At 37.1% G+C, this 16666-nt stretch overlaps 1 protein-coding gene across 6 annotated transcripts in view; it reads right to left on the reverse strand.

Moving 5' to 3' along the window:
• BCLAF3 (BCLAF1 and THRAP3 family member 3) overlaps positions 1 to 16666 on the reverse strand; it is a 59299-nt gene that overhangs the window by 12539 nt on the left and 30094 nt on the right. For 4 of the 6 annotated variants that reach the window (XM_035711946.2, XM_025438177.3, XM_025438187.3 and 1 more), the window contains 6 exons: positions 15571 to 15746; positions 13752 to 13866; positions 12981 to 13044; positions 11374 to 11489; positions 4534 to 4648; positions 1490 to 1585 (listed from right to left, as the gene is read on the reverse strand). In XM_035711946.2, the coding sequence (XP_035567839.1) occupies positions 1490 to 1585; positions 4534 to 4648; positions 11374 to 11489; positions 12981 to 13044; positions 13752 to 13866; positions 15571 to 15746 (682 nt within the window). The remainder of the gene's footprint in view (positions 1 to 1489; positions 1586 to 4533; positions 4649 to 11373; positions 11490 to 12980; positions 13045 to 13751; positions 13867 to 15570; positions 15747 to 16666) is intronic. The other 2 variants (XM_025438199.3, XM_025438202.3) reach the window with 2 other exon arrangements.

Below are 16666 nucleotides of genomic sequence, written 5' to 3' on the forward strand. Positions count from 1 at the left end.
CGGAGTTCTGGGATCGAGTCTCCTATTGGGCTCCCTGTAGGGAGCCTGCTTCTCCCTCTGCCTATGTCTCTGACTCTCTGTGTCTCTCATGAATAAATAAATAAAATCTTTAAAAAAAAACGTTATCTACACAATGCCTTCAAATTGTGTTGAGACAAATGAAAAAAATTTTTGACATCTAGAAATTAGGCCTCTCAACAAGCCAGGTATTAAAAGAAGACCACTTAACTACCTCCTAGTCTGTACTTTGGGGATAGTTTATACTACATTTATGCTCATATTAACTTCCTCCTAATGAGCTAACTATCTAGCCTGCCTGCTGCCTTCACAAAAAACCCTAGATTATTTTCCTTTCTTTCAAGGGAAAGGAGAGATAGTGTAGAGTTAAAAATATTAATAAAGTGGGGTACCTGGGTGGCTCAGTCAGTTAAATGTCCGCCTTTGGCTCAGGCTGTGATCCCAGGGTCCTGGAATCGAGCCCTGCATTGGGCTCCCTGCTGTGGGGGAGCCTGCTTCTCCTTCTCCCTCAGCCCCCACCCTCCTGCTCATGCTCTTTCTCTTGCTCTCTCTCTCTCTCAAATAAATAAAATCTTTAAAAAATATATTAATAAAGTACCTATCATAAGAAGGAACTTCAGTCAAAATGGATTTAAAACATATGTCAACATCTTTTTTTTAAAAAAAAAGATTTTATTTATTTATTTGAGAGAGAGCATGCACACAAGTTGGAGGTAGGGGCAGAGGAAGAGACAGAGGGAGAAGCTCCCTGCTGAGCACAGAGCCCAATGTGGGGCTTCATCCCAGGACCCCTCAATCATGACCTGAGCCAAAGTCAGATGCTTAACTGACTGAGCCACCCAGACACTCCAAAAAGTATGTCAACTTTTGAGAACAAGGAGAGAGAAATATAGTACTTCACACACTGTAATTCTTATTCCATATGTCTGTGGGATGAGGTGTTCTGAATAACTAATCACTTACATCAGACATAGCTGTACAAATAATTAGAATGTGATGAAACAGGCTTTAACAAAGTTTACTAGACCAGAATCTTTCTCAGTTGATGCAGAAGGACTCTGAGGGCTATACACCTATGTGCAGGATTTTTCAGTCTGTAGACCCTGGAAACTACAAAGCTATGCATTTACATCTTAGAGGTGAAGGGGTAGGCTTAAAGGGAAGGTCGAGGACCTTGTCTGCCTCCTCACCTAGAGCCATCCCATGTGCATCTGTTTTATATATTTGTGTTTTCCATATAATCTTTGAAAATGGGTTCTATTGGTTAAAAAAATATTTGAAACTCAAGTCCTGAGGAAAGGGGTTGTCATTAAACTGATTACAGTTAACTACAAATTTATGTCCAGAAATATTAGTTTATGGCTACTATTTGAAATATCACAAAAGCAACTTTTAATTTACTAACACTTAGAACATTATGTTCAAAGCATAAACCCAAAGCTAGAATTAGATGGAAAATAACACCCAGTACCTTAAAACGTCCTCTAAAGCCTGTTGTGTTTTGACATCTTCCCTCAACTCCAAAAGGTTTGTGAGTAGTGTCATCTTTTCTCTGCGTAGTATAATTCTGCATGAAAAAAGTATTGGTATGGGTTAATATACTTTATAGTTTATTTTTTAAAAGATTTCTTTTTTTAGATTTTATTTATTTATTCATGATAGACAGAGAGAGAGAGAGAGAGAGAGAGAGAGAGAGAGGCAGAGACACAGGCAGAGGGAGAAGCAGGCTCCATCCAGGGAGCCCGATGTAGGACTTGATCCCGGGACTCCAGCATCATGCCCTGGGCTGAAGGCAGGCGCTAAAACGCTGAGCCACCCAGGGATCCCCTTTAAAAGATTTTTATTTATTTATTCATGAGAGACACAGAGAAAGAGAGGCAGAGACACAGGCAGAGGGAGAAGAGGGCTCCATGTAGGGAGCCCGAAGTGGAACTCGATCCTGGGAATCCAGGATCACGCCCTGAGCCAAAGGCAGATGCTCAACTGCTGAGCCACCCAGACATCCCTAAAATTTATTTTTTAAAGTTCCTCTTACCATTTTAAAAATACAAGTTTTGGGCAGAGGACTTAGATGGACATTTTTCCAAAGATGTACAGATGGCCAACAGACACATGAAAAGATGCTCATTATCATTCATCATCGGGGAAATGCAAATCAACACCACAATGAGATACCACCTCACACCTGTCAAAATGGCTAGAATAAAAGACCCAAGAAATAAGCGTGGAGAAATAAGCGACAAAGATGTGGAGAAAAAGGAATCCTCATGCACTCTTAGTGGGAATGTAAATTGGTGCAGCCCCTGTAAAACAGTATGGAGATCCCTCAAAAAATTAAAAATAGAATTACCACACAATCTAGCAATTCTACTACTGGGCATTTACCCAAAGAAAATGTAAATGCTAATTTAAAAAGATATGTGCACTCCAGCTTATAGCAGCATTATTTACAATAGCCATGATATGGGAGGAACCTAAGCATCCATCAATAGATGAATGGTTAAAGAAATATGATACATATATACAGTAGAATATTACTTGGCCATAAAAAAAGAATGGGATCTTGCCATTTGTGACAACATGGATGGACCTAGAGGGTATCATGATAAATGAAATGTCAGAGAAAGGCAAATACTGTATGATTTCACTTACGTGTGGAATATGAAAAACAAAAAGAATGAATAAACAGCAGAAAAAGACTGATAGAGAACAAACTGATAGTTGCTGAAGGAGAAGGGGTGAGGATATGGGCAAAATGGGTGAAAGAAGTGTGAGATATAGGCTTCCAGTTGTGGAATGAATAAGTCACAGAGAGGAAAGGTACAGCATACAGAATATTGTAAATGGTATTGTAATAATGTTGTGTGGTGACAGACAGCAGCTACACTTGTGATGAACATAACACAAAGATTCATTGAACACTGTGTTATATACCTGAAACTAATGTAATATAGTTTGTCAACTACACTTCAATAAAAAAATTAAAAATTAAAAAAATTAAAAACGCACATTTTAAATGTATAGGATTAAGAACACAAAACATGTAGCATGTATTTTAGCTGCAGGAACATACATATGTCTTCCTCCATGGAACCCATACTAGTTTGTGAGGGGCTACTTTAATTCATGAATGTGAGAAGTATAAAAAAATACTACACAATGTATAACACAATGCATGACTTTTAGAAAATGGACTATACATTTAGTATTTATTCAGGCATCCAGAAGAGAACCAAACCCATTATTATGTGGAGTTGCTAAAGGGTTCCCATTGTCTAAGAAGAAAATTCTCAACACTGTAGGAGGCAGGTTTTGCTGACTCAGCTAACTGATTTGAGGTGATGCTCCTGCCATGATAAGTATCAAAAGTCAGAGTATTAAGACTGCAACTACAAAGAACCAGAATCCTTTAATGGGAACAGAAAAGATGGGGCCCATCCTGAAGTTTCTTTTTTCCAAAATCAAGTCTTATAACCTATTCATTCCATTTGCTATTCTATTTGCTGTACTTTCTCACAAATCTTCTTCTATCACACCTTTATCTCTCTCCCCAAGTTAAAAAAAAAGGCATAGTACCAGTTTACTGAAGGTAAATATAGTTCACACTATGCCAAATGCAGTTTATGAAAGATCTACATTAATACCAGTTTACATTAACTGAGGGTAATCCAAAGAGGGTTTTCACTTTTACAAAAAAAGACAAAATGTGAAAATTGTATTCAGTGTTTGTCTTGGAGCCAGCTGTTATAGAAGCAGCATGTGCCCTGAGCAGTATGCTATAAAACCTTTTCATAGCAGTCATCTTGAATTTATACTAAGTCTATAAATTTGAATAAGTGCACAAAGATATATGTAATGAGAAGAGACTTTGGGGGACCACGGTAAGGAGGGGTGTATTCTGCAAGTGAAGGGATATGAATCACTAGGGCTCAGCGGGAGGACCGTACCAGACAGCTTCTGACCAGGCTCCCAGTGAGGCCCACCTTCTATTTTTTTAATTTTAATTTTTTTTTAATTTTAATCTTTTAAAAGATTTTATTTATTTATTCATGAGAGAGAGAGAGAGAGAGAGAGAGAGAGAGGCAGGTAGAGAGGCAGAGACACAGGCAGAGGGAGAAGCAGGTTCCATGCAGGGAACCCGACGTGGGACTCCGATCCTGGGTCTCCAGGATCACACCCTGGGCTGAAGGCTCAGACTGCTTCTCCCTCTACCTATGTCTCTGCCTCTCTCTCTCTCTCTCTCTCTCTCTGTGTCTCTCATGAATAAATAAATAAAATCTTTTTAAAAAATCTTTAAAAAGTTAGTACTACAATAAATGAAATAAAATCCTACTAGATCAGAGATTACTATTTTCTCTATCATAGTAAGTATAAGACTCAACAGAATATTAACACTGAATAGCAGAAGCATAACATGTACTTAATGAACCGTTAGAAAAATACTGGTGATCTCTATATGTATGTGTGAAGAGAATGGAGTGTACAAAAATGAAAAATTTGGAACTCTAATCTTACCATAGGAGGTTTCTGAATAAATTTTCTAAAATTTGATTTTATAAAACCTGTAGGTTTTTGGAATTCATCAACATTAGTATTCTTCAACCGCGAAAAGCTGGAATGCTGATCATCCCTAATAAAATGAAAGCAAGAAAATAAGAATATTTTATTAGTTTACCTTACCCAACAAATAAAAAAGAGAAGTCAAATTGCCCCCTTCAGAGACAATTAAAGCAGCACAATAGTAAAAACAACAACAACATCAACAATAACAGCAACAAACCTCAAAAGATCTACCACTACTAAAATTACAAATGAAATGATAGTTATCAAGGCTAAAACCCTTATTTTTCAACAAACATTATTTAGCTAAGTTGAAAGTTAGCAATAGGGGGAAACAGCATTCTTTGGACCAGGGCTCTTAATCTGGGGTTCCAGGATGGTTTTCCTGGGGGTTGTAACCCCCGAAACCATATGTAGAATGTGTGTTTTCTGAGGGAAAATAATTACTGCTCTTGAGACTTTGGCAGCACTGGATTCCCCTTGCTGACAGACTCCTATTAAGGAAAGCACCAGACACAAAGAGTGTGACTGGCTCAGGTCCCCTCACTGGCAGAGCTGAGACCTCTGCTGCTTCTGGGCCACAGGAACAAAGGACAGCTCCCCTCTCCCGTCATCACAATGTCTAGAGGCCACTATGGCCTCTTCTCAGGCAGCCGGACTTGGGAGGGAAGGTCCTTCCTTGGGCTTCTCTTCTGACATTGGGGCCTCATTTTCATAGCCCTCGAGCAGTCCTCTCCCTGCCACATCCCCATATCTCCCCACAGTGTTCCTCAGAACCTTCCTGCTCTGTGGTGAACAAACTGCTCACTACCTCAGCCCTGCCTCAATCCCTTCCATGGGTCCCCCACTGACATCAGGATAAAATCCACACTCCTCATCATGACCTACAAGGCTCTTCCTATCTCACCTGTCACTTTGTTCCAATCTCCCCAACATGCACACTGGGCATTGGAAACATTTAGTCACATGCAGTTCCCAACATACAAAATCTCTCCTGTTTCCATGAGTTTGTATAAGCAATCCCTTCTGTTGTGATTTCCTTCCACTTAGATCAACTTCAAGATTTAGCTCCATCTGCACTGTTCCAGGAAGACTTTTCCAGAGCCCTCTGAGGTAGACTAGATACCCCTGCTACAAGCAAATAAGCACTTGGGGGGGTCTTCACACATATCACTCCTGTTTATTATTGGTGCACCTGCCTGTTTTACCCAGCAAGTTGTGATCCCTTTATAGGAGGCACTGTAGGTGGTTTATTTTGTGGTCCCAGCTTTGATCCCAAAACCTGACATGGAATAGCTACTCAGAGTATTATGAAATGTTAAAAACTCTCATGTTCTGTCAAAATGCTCATGATATGATAGTAAGTCAAAAGAGTAGGGTGCAAAGCTGTATTTGGAGGATAACTTATTCTAAGGCTTTTTTTGGGGGGGTGCCTGGCTGGCTCAGCTGGTAGAGCAACTGACTCTTGATCTTGGGGTCATGAGCTTGAGCCCCACATTGGGCATGGAACCTACTTTAAAAAAAAAGATTTAAAAAATTTTTAAGTAATCTCTATACCCAACGTGGGGCTGGAACACAACCCTGAGACCAAGAGTCATGTGCTCTACTGACTGAGCCAGCCGGTGCCCCAAGGATAATTTTAATTATTTAAAATATACTACATATATGCCCAGAAAAAATAAATGACAGGAAATGTATTAATGATTAACAGTGGTCATCTCTGATTCATGAAATTAAGAATGCCTTATATTTTTATACTTTATTGTATACTTCCAAATGTTTGCCATTAGCATATACTATTACTTTTATAAATAAAACAATGGACTTTTAAAAATCCTCTTTGCAAAGCATATATCTGATAATGGAGTAATGTCCAATATATAAAGAATTCTTTACATCTCAAAAAAATATAATAATCCAATTTAAAATATGGGCAAAGGATTTGAATAGGCATTTCTCCAAAGAAGACACACAAAAGGCACATGAAAAGATGTTCAACATCATTAGCCATTATGGAAATGCAAATCAAAACCACAATGAGATAACATTTTATGCCCACTAGGATGGCTATAATCAAAAAGATGATGCCACCAACGTTTTAAGAGCATTATATACAATAGGCAAAAGCCGGAAACAAACTGAATGTCCATCAACAGAAAAATGGACAAATAAATGTAGTATATACAATGGAATATTATTCAGCCTTATGAAGGAGTGACTTTTTAAAAAAAATGGAATTCTGGGGGATGCCTGGGTGGCTCAGCGGTTTGGCGTCTGCCTTTGGCCCAGGGCGCGATCCTGGAGTCCCGGGATCGAGTCCCACGTCGGGCTCCTGGCATGGAGCCTGCTTCTCCTTCCTCCTGTGTCTCTGCCTCTCTCTCTCTCTCTCTTTCTCTCTCTCAATCATAAATAAATAAATAACTAAATCTTTAGAAAAAATGGAATTCTGACATATGATACAACATGGATGAAAATATTATTCTAAGTGAAATAAGCCAGACACAAAAGGACAATTATATATATGAATTACCTAGAACAGGCAAATTCACAGAGACAGAAAGGACAGAGGTTATCAGGGGCTGGGAATAAAGAGGATACAGAGTTACTCTTTACATGGTATAGAGTTTCTATTTGGGAAGATGAAAAAATTCTGGAAGTGGATAATGTGGATGGTTGCACAACACTGTTAATGTACTTTATGCCAATGCATTGTACATTTAAAAATGGTGAAAATGTAAATTTATTATATGTATATTTTGCCACAATAAAAAATGTAAACCCCCCCCAAATTTTTTTAAAATAAAAAATTTAAACCCTTTGATATTTGATTTGTGACCAGGCAAATGAGTGTCCAAATTAAAGAAACTATTTTCCAGCATCTCTGCAGCTAAGTATGGCCATGAGACTAAATTTTGACCAATGTTGCTGAAGCTGCATGTATCAATTCCATAGTCTTTAAAGACAAGACTAGACTATGGACATGATGGGTAGGGCACAAACACCCATCCTGGACCATAAGGAAAATACCATGTGGAGAGGATATCTGAGGAACAAGATCTGAGGAGGCTGGTTTCCTGATAGGTTGACCCTACCTACCATGCTCTGACTTCCTGACTATAATCTTTTTCTAGATGAGAAAGAAATGATTTTTCTCTTGCTCTTACAATCCATTCTCTACCCAGCAACCAAGGTGAATCTTTTAAAATTTAAATGAGATTATATTTCTTCTTGGGTTAGAACCCCAAATATTTCCTAATCTCACTCAGAGTAAAATACAAAGTCATCATGTCCTCCAAGGCTCTTCAACAATCTGGCCTTACCTACTTACTCTCTTCATTTCCCACTGTGTTATAACCTTACTGGTCTGCTTTCTAGTCCTTAAATAAGAGTTAGCATGATCCTGCCTGAGGGTCTTTGCCTTTGCTATTCCTGCTCTTAAAAAATATTATCCCCCCCAAAAAAACCTATGGTGAATTCCCTCACTTAATTCACATCTCTGCTCAATTAAAAAAAATCCTAAATGCATTCCATAACTATCTAAATAAAAACACACTACACATATTATTCTGTCCTAATAGACTTTCTCTTGTGCCTTATTTTCACCTATCACTCACTGACATGTATTTATTTATTTTCTCCTACCATTAAACTGTAAGCTTGACGAGGATAAGGACCTTGTGTATACCTTCTTCCTCTGTATGTTTTCTGGGTACTGTGTAGCTAAAAGGAAAGTCTCTGCAATCTGATGTCCTCTCAAAGTCTACTGATTCTATTTTGAAGCTTCTTTATGCTCCACTACATCTCTACTACATCATGCCTATATAGCACAACACTTGGTAACACTGTATGGAACTTAGTAATGGTGGTTACAAGAGGGAGAAAGAGTGGGTCAGGAAAAGACATAGAGACATTAGGATAAGATATTGGTCAGAAGTGAGAAAAAAAGAGAGAACAGAATTTTTGAGAATGTCCTAGCATTAGGCTTGCTCAGGAAAGATTACCTTATGTATTAGGGAATAAAAGGTAATCAGGCTTAAAAGAAGGCTTAAATATATTACAATGTAGGTATCCTCTGTCCTATATACTCCTTTGCAAAGTCTTCATTCATTCAGTCAACATTCATTCAATTGAGCTCAAGGCAGTGGGGATACAATGGTGGGCAAACATACACAAATAACTTGTATATAACTGTTTGAGGGGGAAAAGATCACACAGGTGGGAAACTGCAATATCCTGTGATTTATGATTTCATATTTCATTTCTTCTGAATTTCTACAGAAATCTAAACACTTGACTAAAAAGGTTTATGCAAAAATAGTAATGAGGTCAATTTCATAGACTGAATTTCTAAGACAAAAGGATAAAATCAACAGTTTATTTCTTATTTTAAGAAGGAAATCAAATTAGGATAAATATAAAGATTCGAAATAATTTTTTTCTAAATCTTTTTTTAAAGATGTGCAATAGCAAGTGCTTGTGACGATATGAAGAAACTGGCACCTTCATACACTGCTAATGGGAATACAAAATGAGGCAGCCATTGTGGAAAACTGTCTGGTAGTTCATCAAGAAGTTTAACACCGAATTATCATAGGACCCAGCAATTCCAATCTTATGTATATACACAAGAGAAAAGAAAACATATGTCCACACAAAAACTTTCACATGAATGTTCACAGCACCATAATTAACCATAGTCAAAAAGTGTAAAGAACCCAAATATCCACCAACTGGTGAGGGGATAAACAAAATATGGTTATCCATACAATGGAATATTATTCAGCCATAAAACAAATATTCACACTACAACATGGAGTAATGTTGAGAATCATATGCTAAATGAAAGAAGTCAGCCACAAAAGGCCTGATACTGCATGACTGCATTTATATGAAATGTCCAGAATAGGAAAATCCACAGAGATGGAAAGTAGGTTAGTGGTTGCCAGAGGCTGAGGGAATGGAGAAAGAGGGCATGACAACTAATGGTTACAGGGATTCTTGTGGAGTAGTGAAAATGCTCTGGAATTAGACAGTGGTGACAACTGCGCAACTTTGTGAATATTCTAGAAACTACTAAATTGTCCACTTTCAAAGGATGAATTTTACAGCCAGTAATATTTCAATTTAAAAAATCCACATGGCTAAAAGAAAAAAAATCCACATGGCTCCACTATGCCACACCAGCTATCCAATACAAATAAAACAGTTCAACACACCTAGCAAAAGACACTGTACAGAATGTTATCTTTGCACACTACACACCATCCTCAAAGCAAATATTAATAATATTTAATGCTGACCAGCTACTCTGTACCTCACACCTGTCACTTTAGTTAATCTTCACCACCACCGAGAGCTAAGTATAATTCTCATCTGTATTTGATGTATGAGGAAATGAAAATTAAATAACTTGCCTAAGATCAGTCACGTAGCTAGGTGTCTACAGAGCTGGATGTTGAACTCAGGTGCAACTCCAGGGCTCAAGCACTTTTTCATCTCAAAGGGTGAAGATATATTCTAAAGCATTACATATTACATGGTTTTTATAAAGTGCTGATTATTTTAAATCTGGTTTAAAAATCCTCTTTCTTGGCACACTGAGTTTCTTACACTTGCTGAGTTAAGAAAAGCATGAGAGAGAGCTTATGTCGCTAAAGAGCAGTCATGCTGTGTCATATTGGGAAACTAGAGACTTTCACCCACCAAAGGATGAGATTCTAACCACTTTCAGTTGTTTTATATGCCTCAACAAATAGCTATCTTTTAATGAGTTCCAAACTTGCTGTCAGCATCAAGTCCAGTTTTAAACAAGCTCCATGTATTTTGACTAAGACCTAGTTAGCCACAGACTTGACTTAAAAGGCTAGTCAGTTATCTTAGTAATTTGATACTAAGGGATATGGAAAGAGAATTAACACTGGCCCTTCCTGTTCATATATTCCTACTTTCTGAGAGATCTAAATAGCCTGAAGATCCTTGGGTGAAGTATAAATGTTGTCTTATTCCATTATACCTCATAATTATATGGGGCCCCAGAGTTGCCATGAATCCCACATAGTTTTTAAAACTAGTGATAAACTGGGGCCAATCTAAAATACTCAGAGCCCCTAAAAGAAGTACAGAATTGGGAAAGAAAAACAAGGATCTACTGATAATCAATTTGCCATGCATGGCATAAGTACTTTGCATGTGCCAGCTCATTTAATATGTCTAAACTGTCTACATCATAAATTAGTTCATCTCATTTTATAGAGGAAAAGGCTCTAGAAACTAAGCCAGTTTGCCCATGAGCAAACAGCTTATAAAATGGCAGAGGTGGGATTCCAACTCCTGTCTCCTCCACATTTTCTACTACCCCTACCTCTGCTTCATGGACAGACATCCATGAAAAGTTCCAAAAGAGAACTGTATTAATCTCAGGAAATTTTGTAATATTCAAAGAGCACCAGAATCTAAAGGGCAGAATGTGTCAGTTTCAGTGAGGTTGAATCAAACAGTCCATAAACTTGCAGGTCCTGGCACCTGCGAATATTCAAAAAGCTGTTATACTCTTTTCTAAAATTACGAAGACCTCAAATACTCACCTACCCCTTAATTTTTGTTGTTTCAATCAAACAGCATATGATGATCACTGAATAACTTTGAAACATTTTAAAAGATTTCACTTAAACATATAAAATGAATTTGAAGGATTAAATCCCTACACTAAAATGAAAATCATCACACACAAAAATTGAAAAATATGCTAAAACCAAAAACTCCCTGATAATAGGATGTTTTTCATCTACTGATTACCTCTCTGCAGCACTAGCTATGTGAAAAATGTGCTCATCTTCATTCTGTAACCGTTCTTTTCTCCTTCTTTCAATGTCATGTCGTAGATCATTTGGATCTATTATTTTGACCAGAGTCTGAGGAATTTTGACAGAAGACAAACCATTCACATTACTGTTAGTTGCACAAAGACCATATCTAATAAGAACCTTAAGTAAAAGTCCTAAATAAGTTACCTTGTATTCACCCTGTTAATGGTAGTGTAAATCGATTAAAATATCTTGAGACACAATCGACAATGCACAGACAGAAAAGTTCATAACAATGAACCAGGAATCCCACTTCTCGGACACTATCCCTACGAAAAGGCTATCTACCCAAATATGTTCAAAGTGCTATATTTAAAACTATCAAAAAATGAAAGCAACGTAAATGGAAAATAAATTTTTAGGAGAGGGAAGGATGATTTCATGGGAAATTTAAGTCTAATAATGCACTAACATTTAAATTATGGTCAACATAGGCTATGTGGAAGTCAACATGAAAAAAAAATTACTGAGAAAAGTTAATTAAAATTTGAAAAGCCTCAGTCATAAAAAATCATGAGGAGCTCAGAGATTTTACATAAAAGCAATATTATTAAGTAAAAAGCAAAAAGCATCTGAAACTAATATAGTATGGTAGTGGCTATGTTAAAATGCCAGATGTAAGACTGTGATAAAAGATGATCAAATGATATTTTGTGTTAAGTGGTTGAATTAGAGGTGATTTTTCAAATTTCCTATGAGTTGGTTATAGTATTTTGATGAGTGGAAATTTTCTGAAAATAGCATCTATTCAATAAACCAAACTACCTCTCTGTAAGTTTAATAAAAATTTTAACTATTTACAAGTGAAAAAAATTATTTACATATTCTATCAGAAATGTATTAAAATTCTTCCTCTACAAAAACACTTTACTCTCAATGAATAAATTAGCAGTTCTTTGAGAACTTGATATACTTCTAAACCAAGAGCCAGTTTTCTTCCCCGTGCCCCAGTCCAGAGAGTTTTTCTAATTAGCAAAGAAATGAGGGGAGGTGGGGGGAAATGTATGAGTTGAGGAAGTGTTGGGTGGGAATACAATGCATGGCAATACAAAAATTCAGTATTATTTTCATTATTTTGCTAGTTCATATTCCACAGAATTTTTCATACATTCTACAGTACAAGAAAGGCAATATCAAACTAAACTTAGTTCCTCTGCATTCATTCCATGTGCAATCTAAAAAAATATTCCACATGACTTGCTTGGGGAAAAAATGTAGGTATCAAACATACTTTCCACAAGCTTTACAGTGTGAAGTTTTAGAATGAGTATTAACACTATAACTGTAGGTCAATTTTACAAAGCTGTTACCCTTAGGGATTGTCTCTCTTAGGGAATATTTTTGTCTTTTGTCAGCGTTCTCTCTGCAACCTGGCCAGTAACTAGAATCATCTGGAGAGCTTTGTAAATTTCAGATTCCTGGGTCTCAATCCTTCTTTCACACCCACTTTAAATCCCTTTTTTACTCTCCATTACCGGTTCCCTTTTCCACCAATATGCCAACAATGAGAATCTTTCAGCAAAAATTGTATTCACTTACCTGTTCTGATTCATATACCATAGTTTGTTTATTCTGAAGCTCAGCCAAAGACATATCTATTCTCCTAAAATAATAAAGGCATATTACAATTAAATAATTATGTTATACACTGATACCTTGATTCCATTACTAGAGAATGGAATTTGAAATAAAGCTGGTGTGTCTTGGAAAAAGCAAAAGAAACCTCCTGCCAAGTTGGATGTTCATCTACATGGCAGTCTCCCAGGACACACATATCCTGTGAACAACATGATAGTGACGCCTTAGTGGTTCTCAAATCACTAGTCTGTGTAACCTTAAACTTTGCTCCGGTGATCTACTGCATTCTAACATTGATTCAGCTCAGCTCGCAAGACACGGCACACCACCTGCGCGGACAGGTGCCAGCAGAAGAAGACATAGGTTTTCATCCGGCTGCCCTCAGAACAGCCATTTCTGACAACATGAAGCAACCCATGATTTCAATGGCTCGATAATTGTCTTTCATTCTTCCAGTGATAACTTCAGTAGGCAATTACTATAGACACAGAATCAAAGTTAGGTAGGTAAAGATTGTCAAAGTCCTACACATTTAAACAATACTAGTCAATGGCTTTAATACAACCGATTCCGTCAAAGTGCAATGGCCCAGTACCTGCTTGGGTTAGTCCTGGCTTTTAGGTAGGAAATGCAGTCCTAGAGTCTACAGCAAGATAGAAAGCAGCACCTTCCTGAATCTGTTCTGAGGTTTATTCCCATGAGTTAAATGGGCATACAATAATCAATCATTACCTGTGAATTTCTGGATCTGAATTCAATTTAATTTCATTTACATCTGCAGCTTGTGTATCTCGCATTTTTGAAAAACGCTCATGTAGAGTAATGTCAGATGATGGAAAATAATTTGCTGAAAAAGGAAACAAATAGTTTATCTCAGTGTAAAACTGATTATCACTTAAAAGATTACACATAAGCACAGGAAGAAGGGACTGTGAAAAAAAAACGTCCAACCTGTTTTCTCTCGAAAATATGTGGCACCTAAACGTGTTCCACAGACTAATTTGTAGCGCTCGCATGCTTTCCCAAGCCTAATCAACAGTAAAAAAAAAAAAAAAAAAAAAGCCTGACTTATCAACCCAAGGATTCTGTTCCTATTAGACATGCCTGCTTATTTGTTGGGGGAAAAGACAGTGGCTCTCTCAAAGTGAGTACCTTTCTTCTCCCAGGTAAGACCTTAGTATACTGGGAAGTAAAGATGGCACAGAGTTTTACAGTTCACCTAGAGTAAAAAAAAAACTCAAAAACAAGCCGGAAACATCAAAACAATTCTGAACGAAAGCTAAATGTTATTTATATATCACAGAAGGAGTCCTACTGCCATTGTACTTTAATTAACATGAACTGAAGCTCATGAAGACAGTATGAAATAAGCTATGCTACAAGGCTTTTAACAGGATAGAGAGAAAGGTAATACACTTGACCCATCAGAATGCTATTTAAGCAATCCTTTTCCCTAATTTACTGCTCCTACTCTGGGACAATGTCCTGGATTTTTCTGCACTACCACCTGCCTTTCCTCCAAGAATCACACTTCCTTTGGGTGAGAGGGGCTGGAACTGAGAAGGTGAACTGTTTCAGACAAACTGTATGCTTCAAAGTAAGTATGTGCCTTAGTTTGAGGATGCAGAGAAAATAATCCATTTTCAAAACATGTTGCATGAAAGTAAAAATAAAATCAGGGATAGCCCGGGTGGCTCAGTGGTTTAGCGCCGCCTTCACCCAGGGCCTGATCCTGGAGACCGGGATCGAGTCCCACATCCAGCTCCCTGCGTGGAGCCTGCTTCTCCCTCTGCCTGTGTCTCTGCCTCTCTCTCTCTCTCGGTCTCTCATGAATAAATAAATAAAATATTTTTTAAAAATCAGTGCAAATATCTAGTAAGAAATATAAAATAAAAAATTTGAAATTCTTGAAGGTCTCCAGTTTATCATACCCACGATTGCTTTATTACGCAGCATCAATGAAGAAAGGTGTTCTATGTGACTGAATTTTCCAATTAATGGAAACTGGCCAGAAGCTAAAACGAAACAATTTAATGCAAATATTTAAAGTGTTTGTGATACAACTCCCTGATGCCATGGAGTATGCCAAATCAAACTGGAATTTTTTATCAATCACTTCATGTTCACCGTTATGGCACAAAGTCCCAGCAACGCCCTCAGGGGGCTTTAAGAATATCACCAAAATACCTAGACTTCCAGAGTTCTTGTCCAGTTTTATATAAGGTGTTTGTTGCTTCCTCCTTCCTGTTTGGTTATCAGTTATTGTTTCTCGCGACTCTCAATAGTCCTGTCTCTTGTAGAATCCATCCTCTCCCTTTCTGACTTTCAATTTGTAATCTACTATGTTTTGAAGTATCAGGTTATTGGAACAACACATGAAGAACTAGGCTTGAATTAATACCTTACACTCTCTCCAACAGATTTCCTTATTAATGACCTAATTTATAATGAAATATTACTATTACTATATCACAGATATTTACCTTTATCTTGTGAAAAATCAGTACATTATTTTTGTGTTATCCCTAATGTATGTGCAAAATATACCAACCTTTAACTTGATGGATTATAGTTATGATTTCCTGAGCAAATTCTCCTGTAGGTTTGTTTTCAGTATTCTGAGTTGAGTCAAGATGTTCAAACACTGGATGAAAGTTCTCACTTTTCCTGCCAACAGCAACCAAATCATGTGACATCTGTCTCTCTGTGGAATAGCTAGAAGCAGCCCTAGAATAATTTGTAAATGTTTAACTAAATTGGAAACTGTGTACTGAGAAAAGAACTTATTAAAATTAATCAAGATAGCTATAAAACTAAAAAGATGTTTATCTTTTCTTATAGTTAAGGCACTAAACTGTATGCCATAGAACATGTGCAATAATGCGTAGGAGGAAATAGCCTTAGACACATGGTTTTGAGTTCTCCTTTTCAAATCAGAGATCATTAAATATTTGCGACTTTAATAATAAAATCCTCAAAATTCTAAGTTAAACAATTTTTACCTCAAAAAATACAGCAAGGCATCAAAGGTCAATATGCAAAAAATAATCAATTAGATTATTTTCTACTCCCAAATGTCCATGAAATTGTGTATCTAGCAAGCTTATGCTATCCTGAAGTACTACCACACTTTAAAAGCTGTTATCAAACATAATAACTTCTTTGACTTCATAAAAATCCTTATACCTCTATATCAGCAATGAGAAACTTAGTATTTTGAAATCAAACTCTGTTGGGATTAATCACTTATAAGATCTCACTAAACTGTCAGCAAATAGTCTTAGTTGTTAGCGAAGTTATGATCCTTAGAACCAATTAGTGTTCACCCTAAATGCATCCTTAAAGAAATGCTATTATTTGTTATTTTGTTATATAAAACCAGCTATTCTACCACTCTAATGTTTCCTGAATCTTTATAACTTGTGTTAGAAGCTCTCTTGACCTTTCTGTGTCATTATGAAGTCATGATTATGACATATAGCCAACAGTTATTGGGGGCTTACTGCAAGCCAAACACAGGGGCTCAGAACTTGTTTACAAACATTATCTCATTTAATCTTTACAATAGCCCTATGGGGAGGTGCTATGACACTGGGACAATGGATGTCTTGGGTGTTTTGCTTTCCATCCCAGAAGCTGAGTGTTTG

This window comes from Canis lupus, chromosome X (assembly GCF_003254725.2).
Source record: "Canis lupus dingo isolate Sandy chromosome X, ASM325472v2, whole genome shotgun sequence".
Classification (NCBI taxonomy): Eukaryota; Metazoa; Chordata; class Mammalia; order Carnivora; family Canidae; genus Canis; species Canis lupus.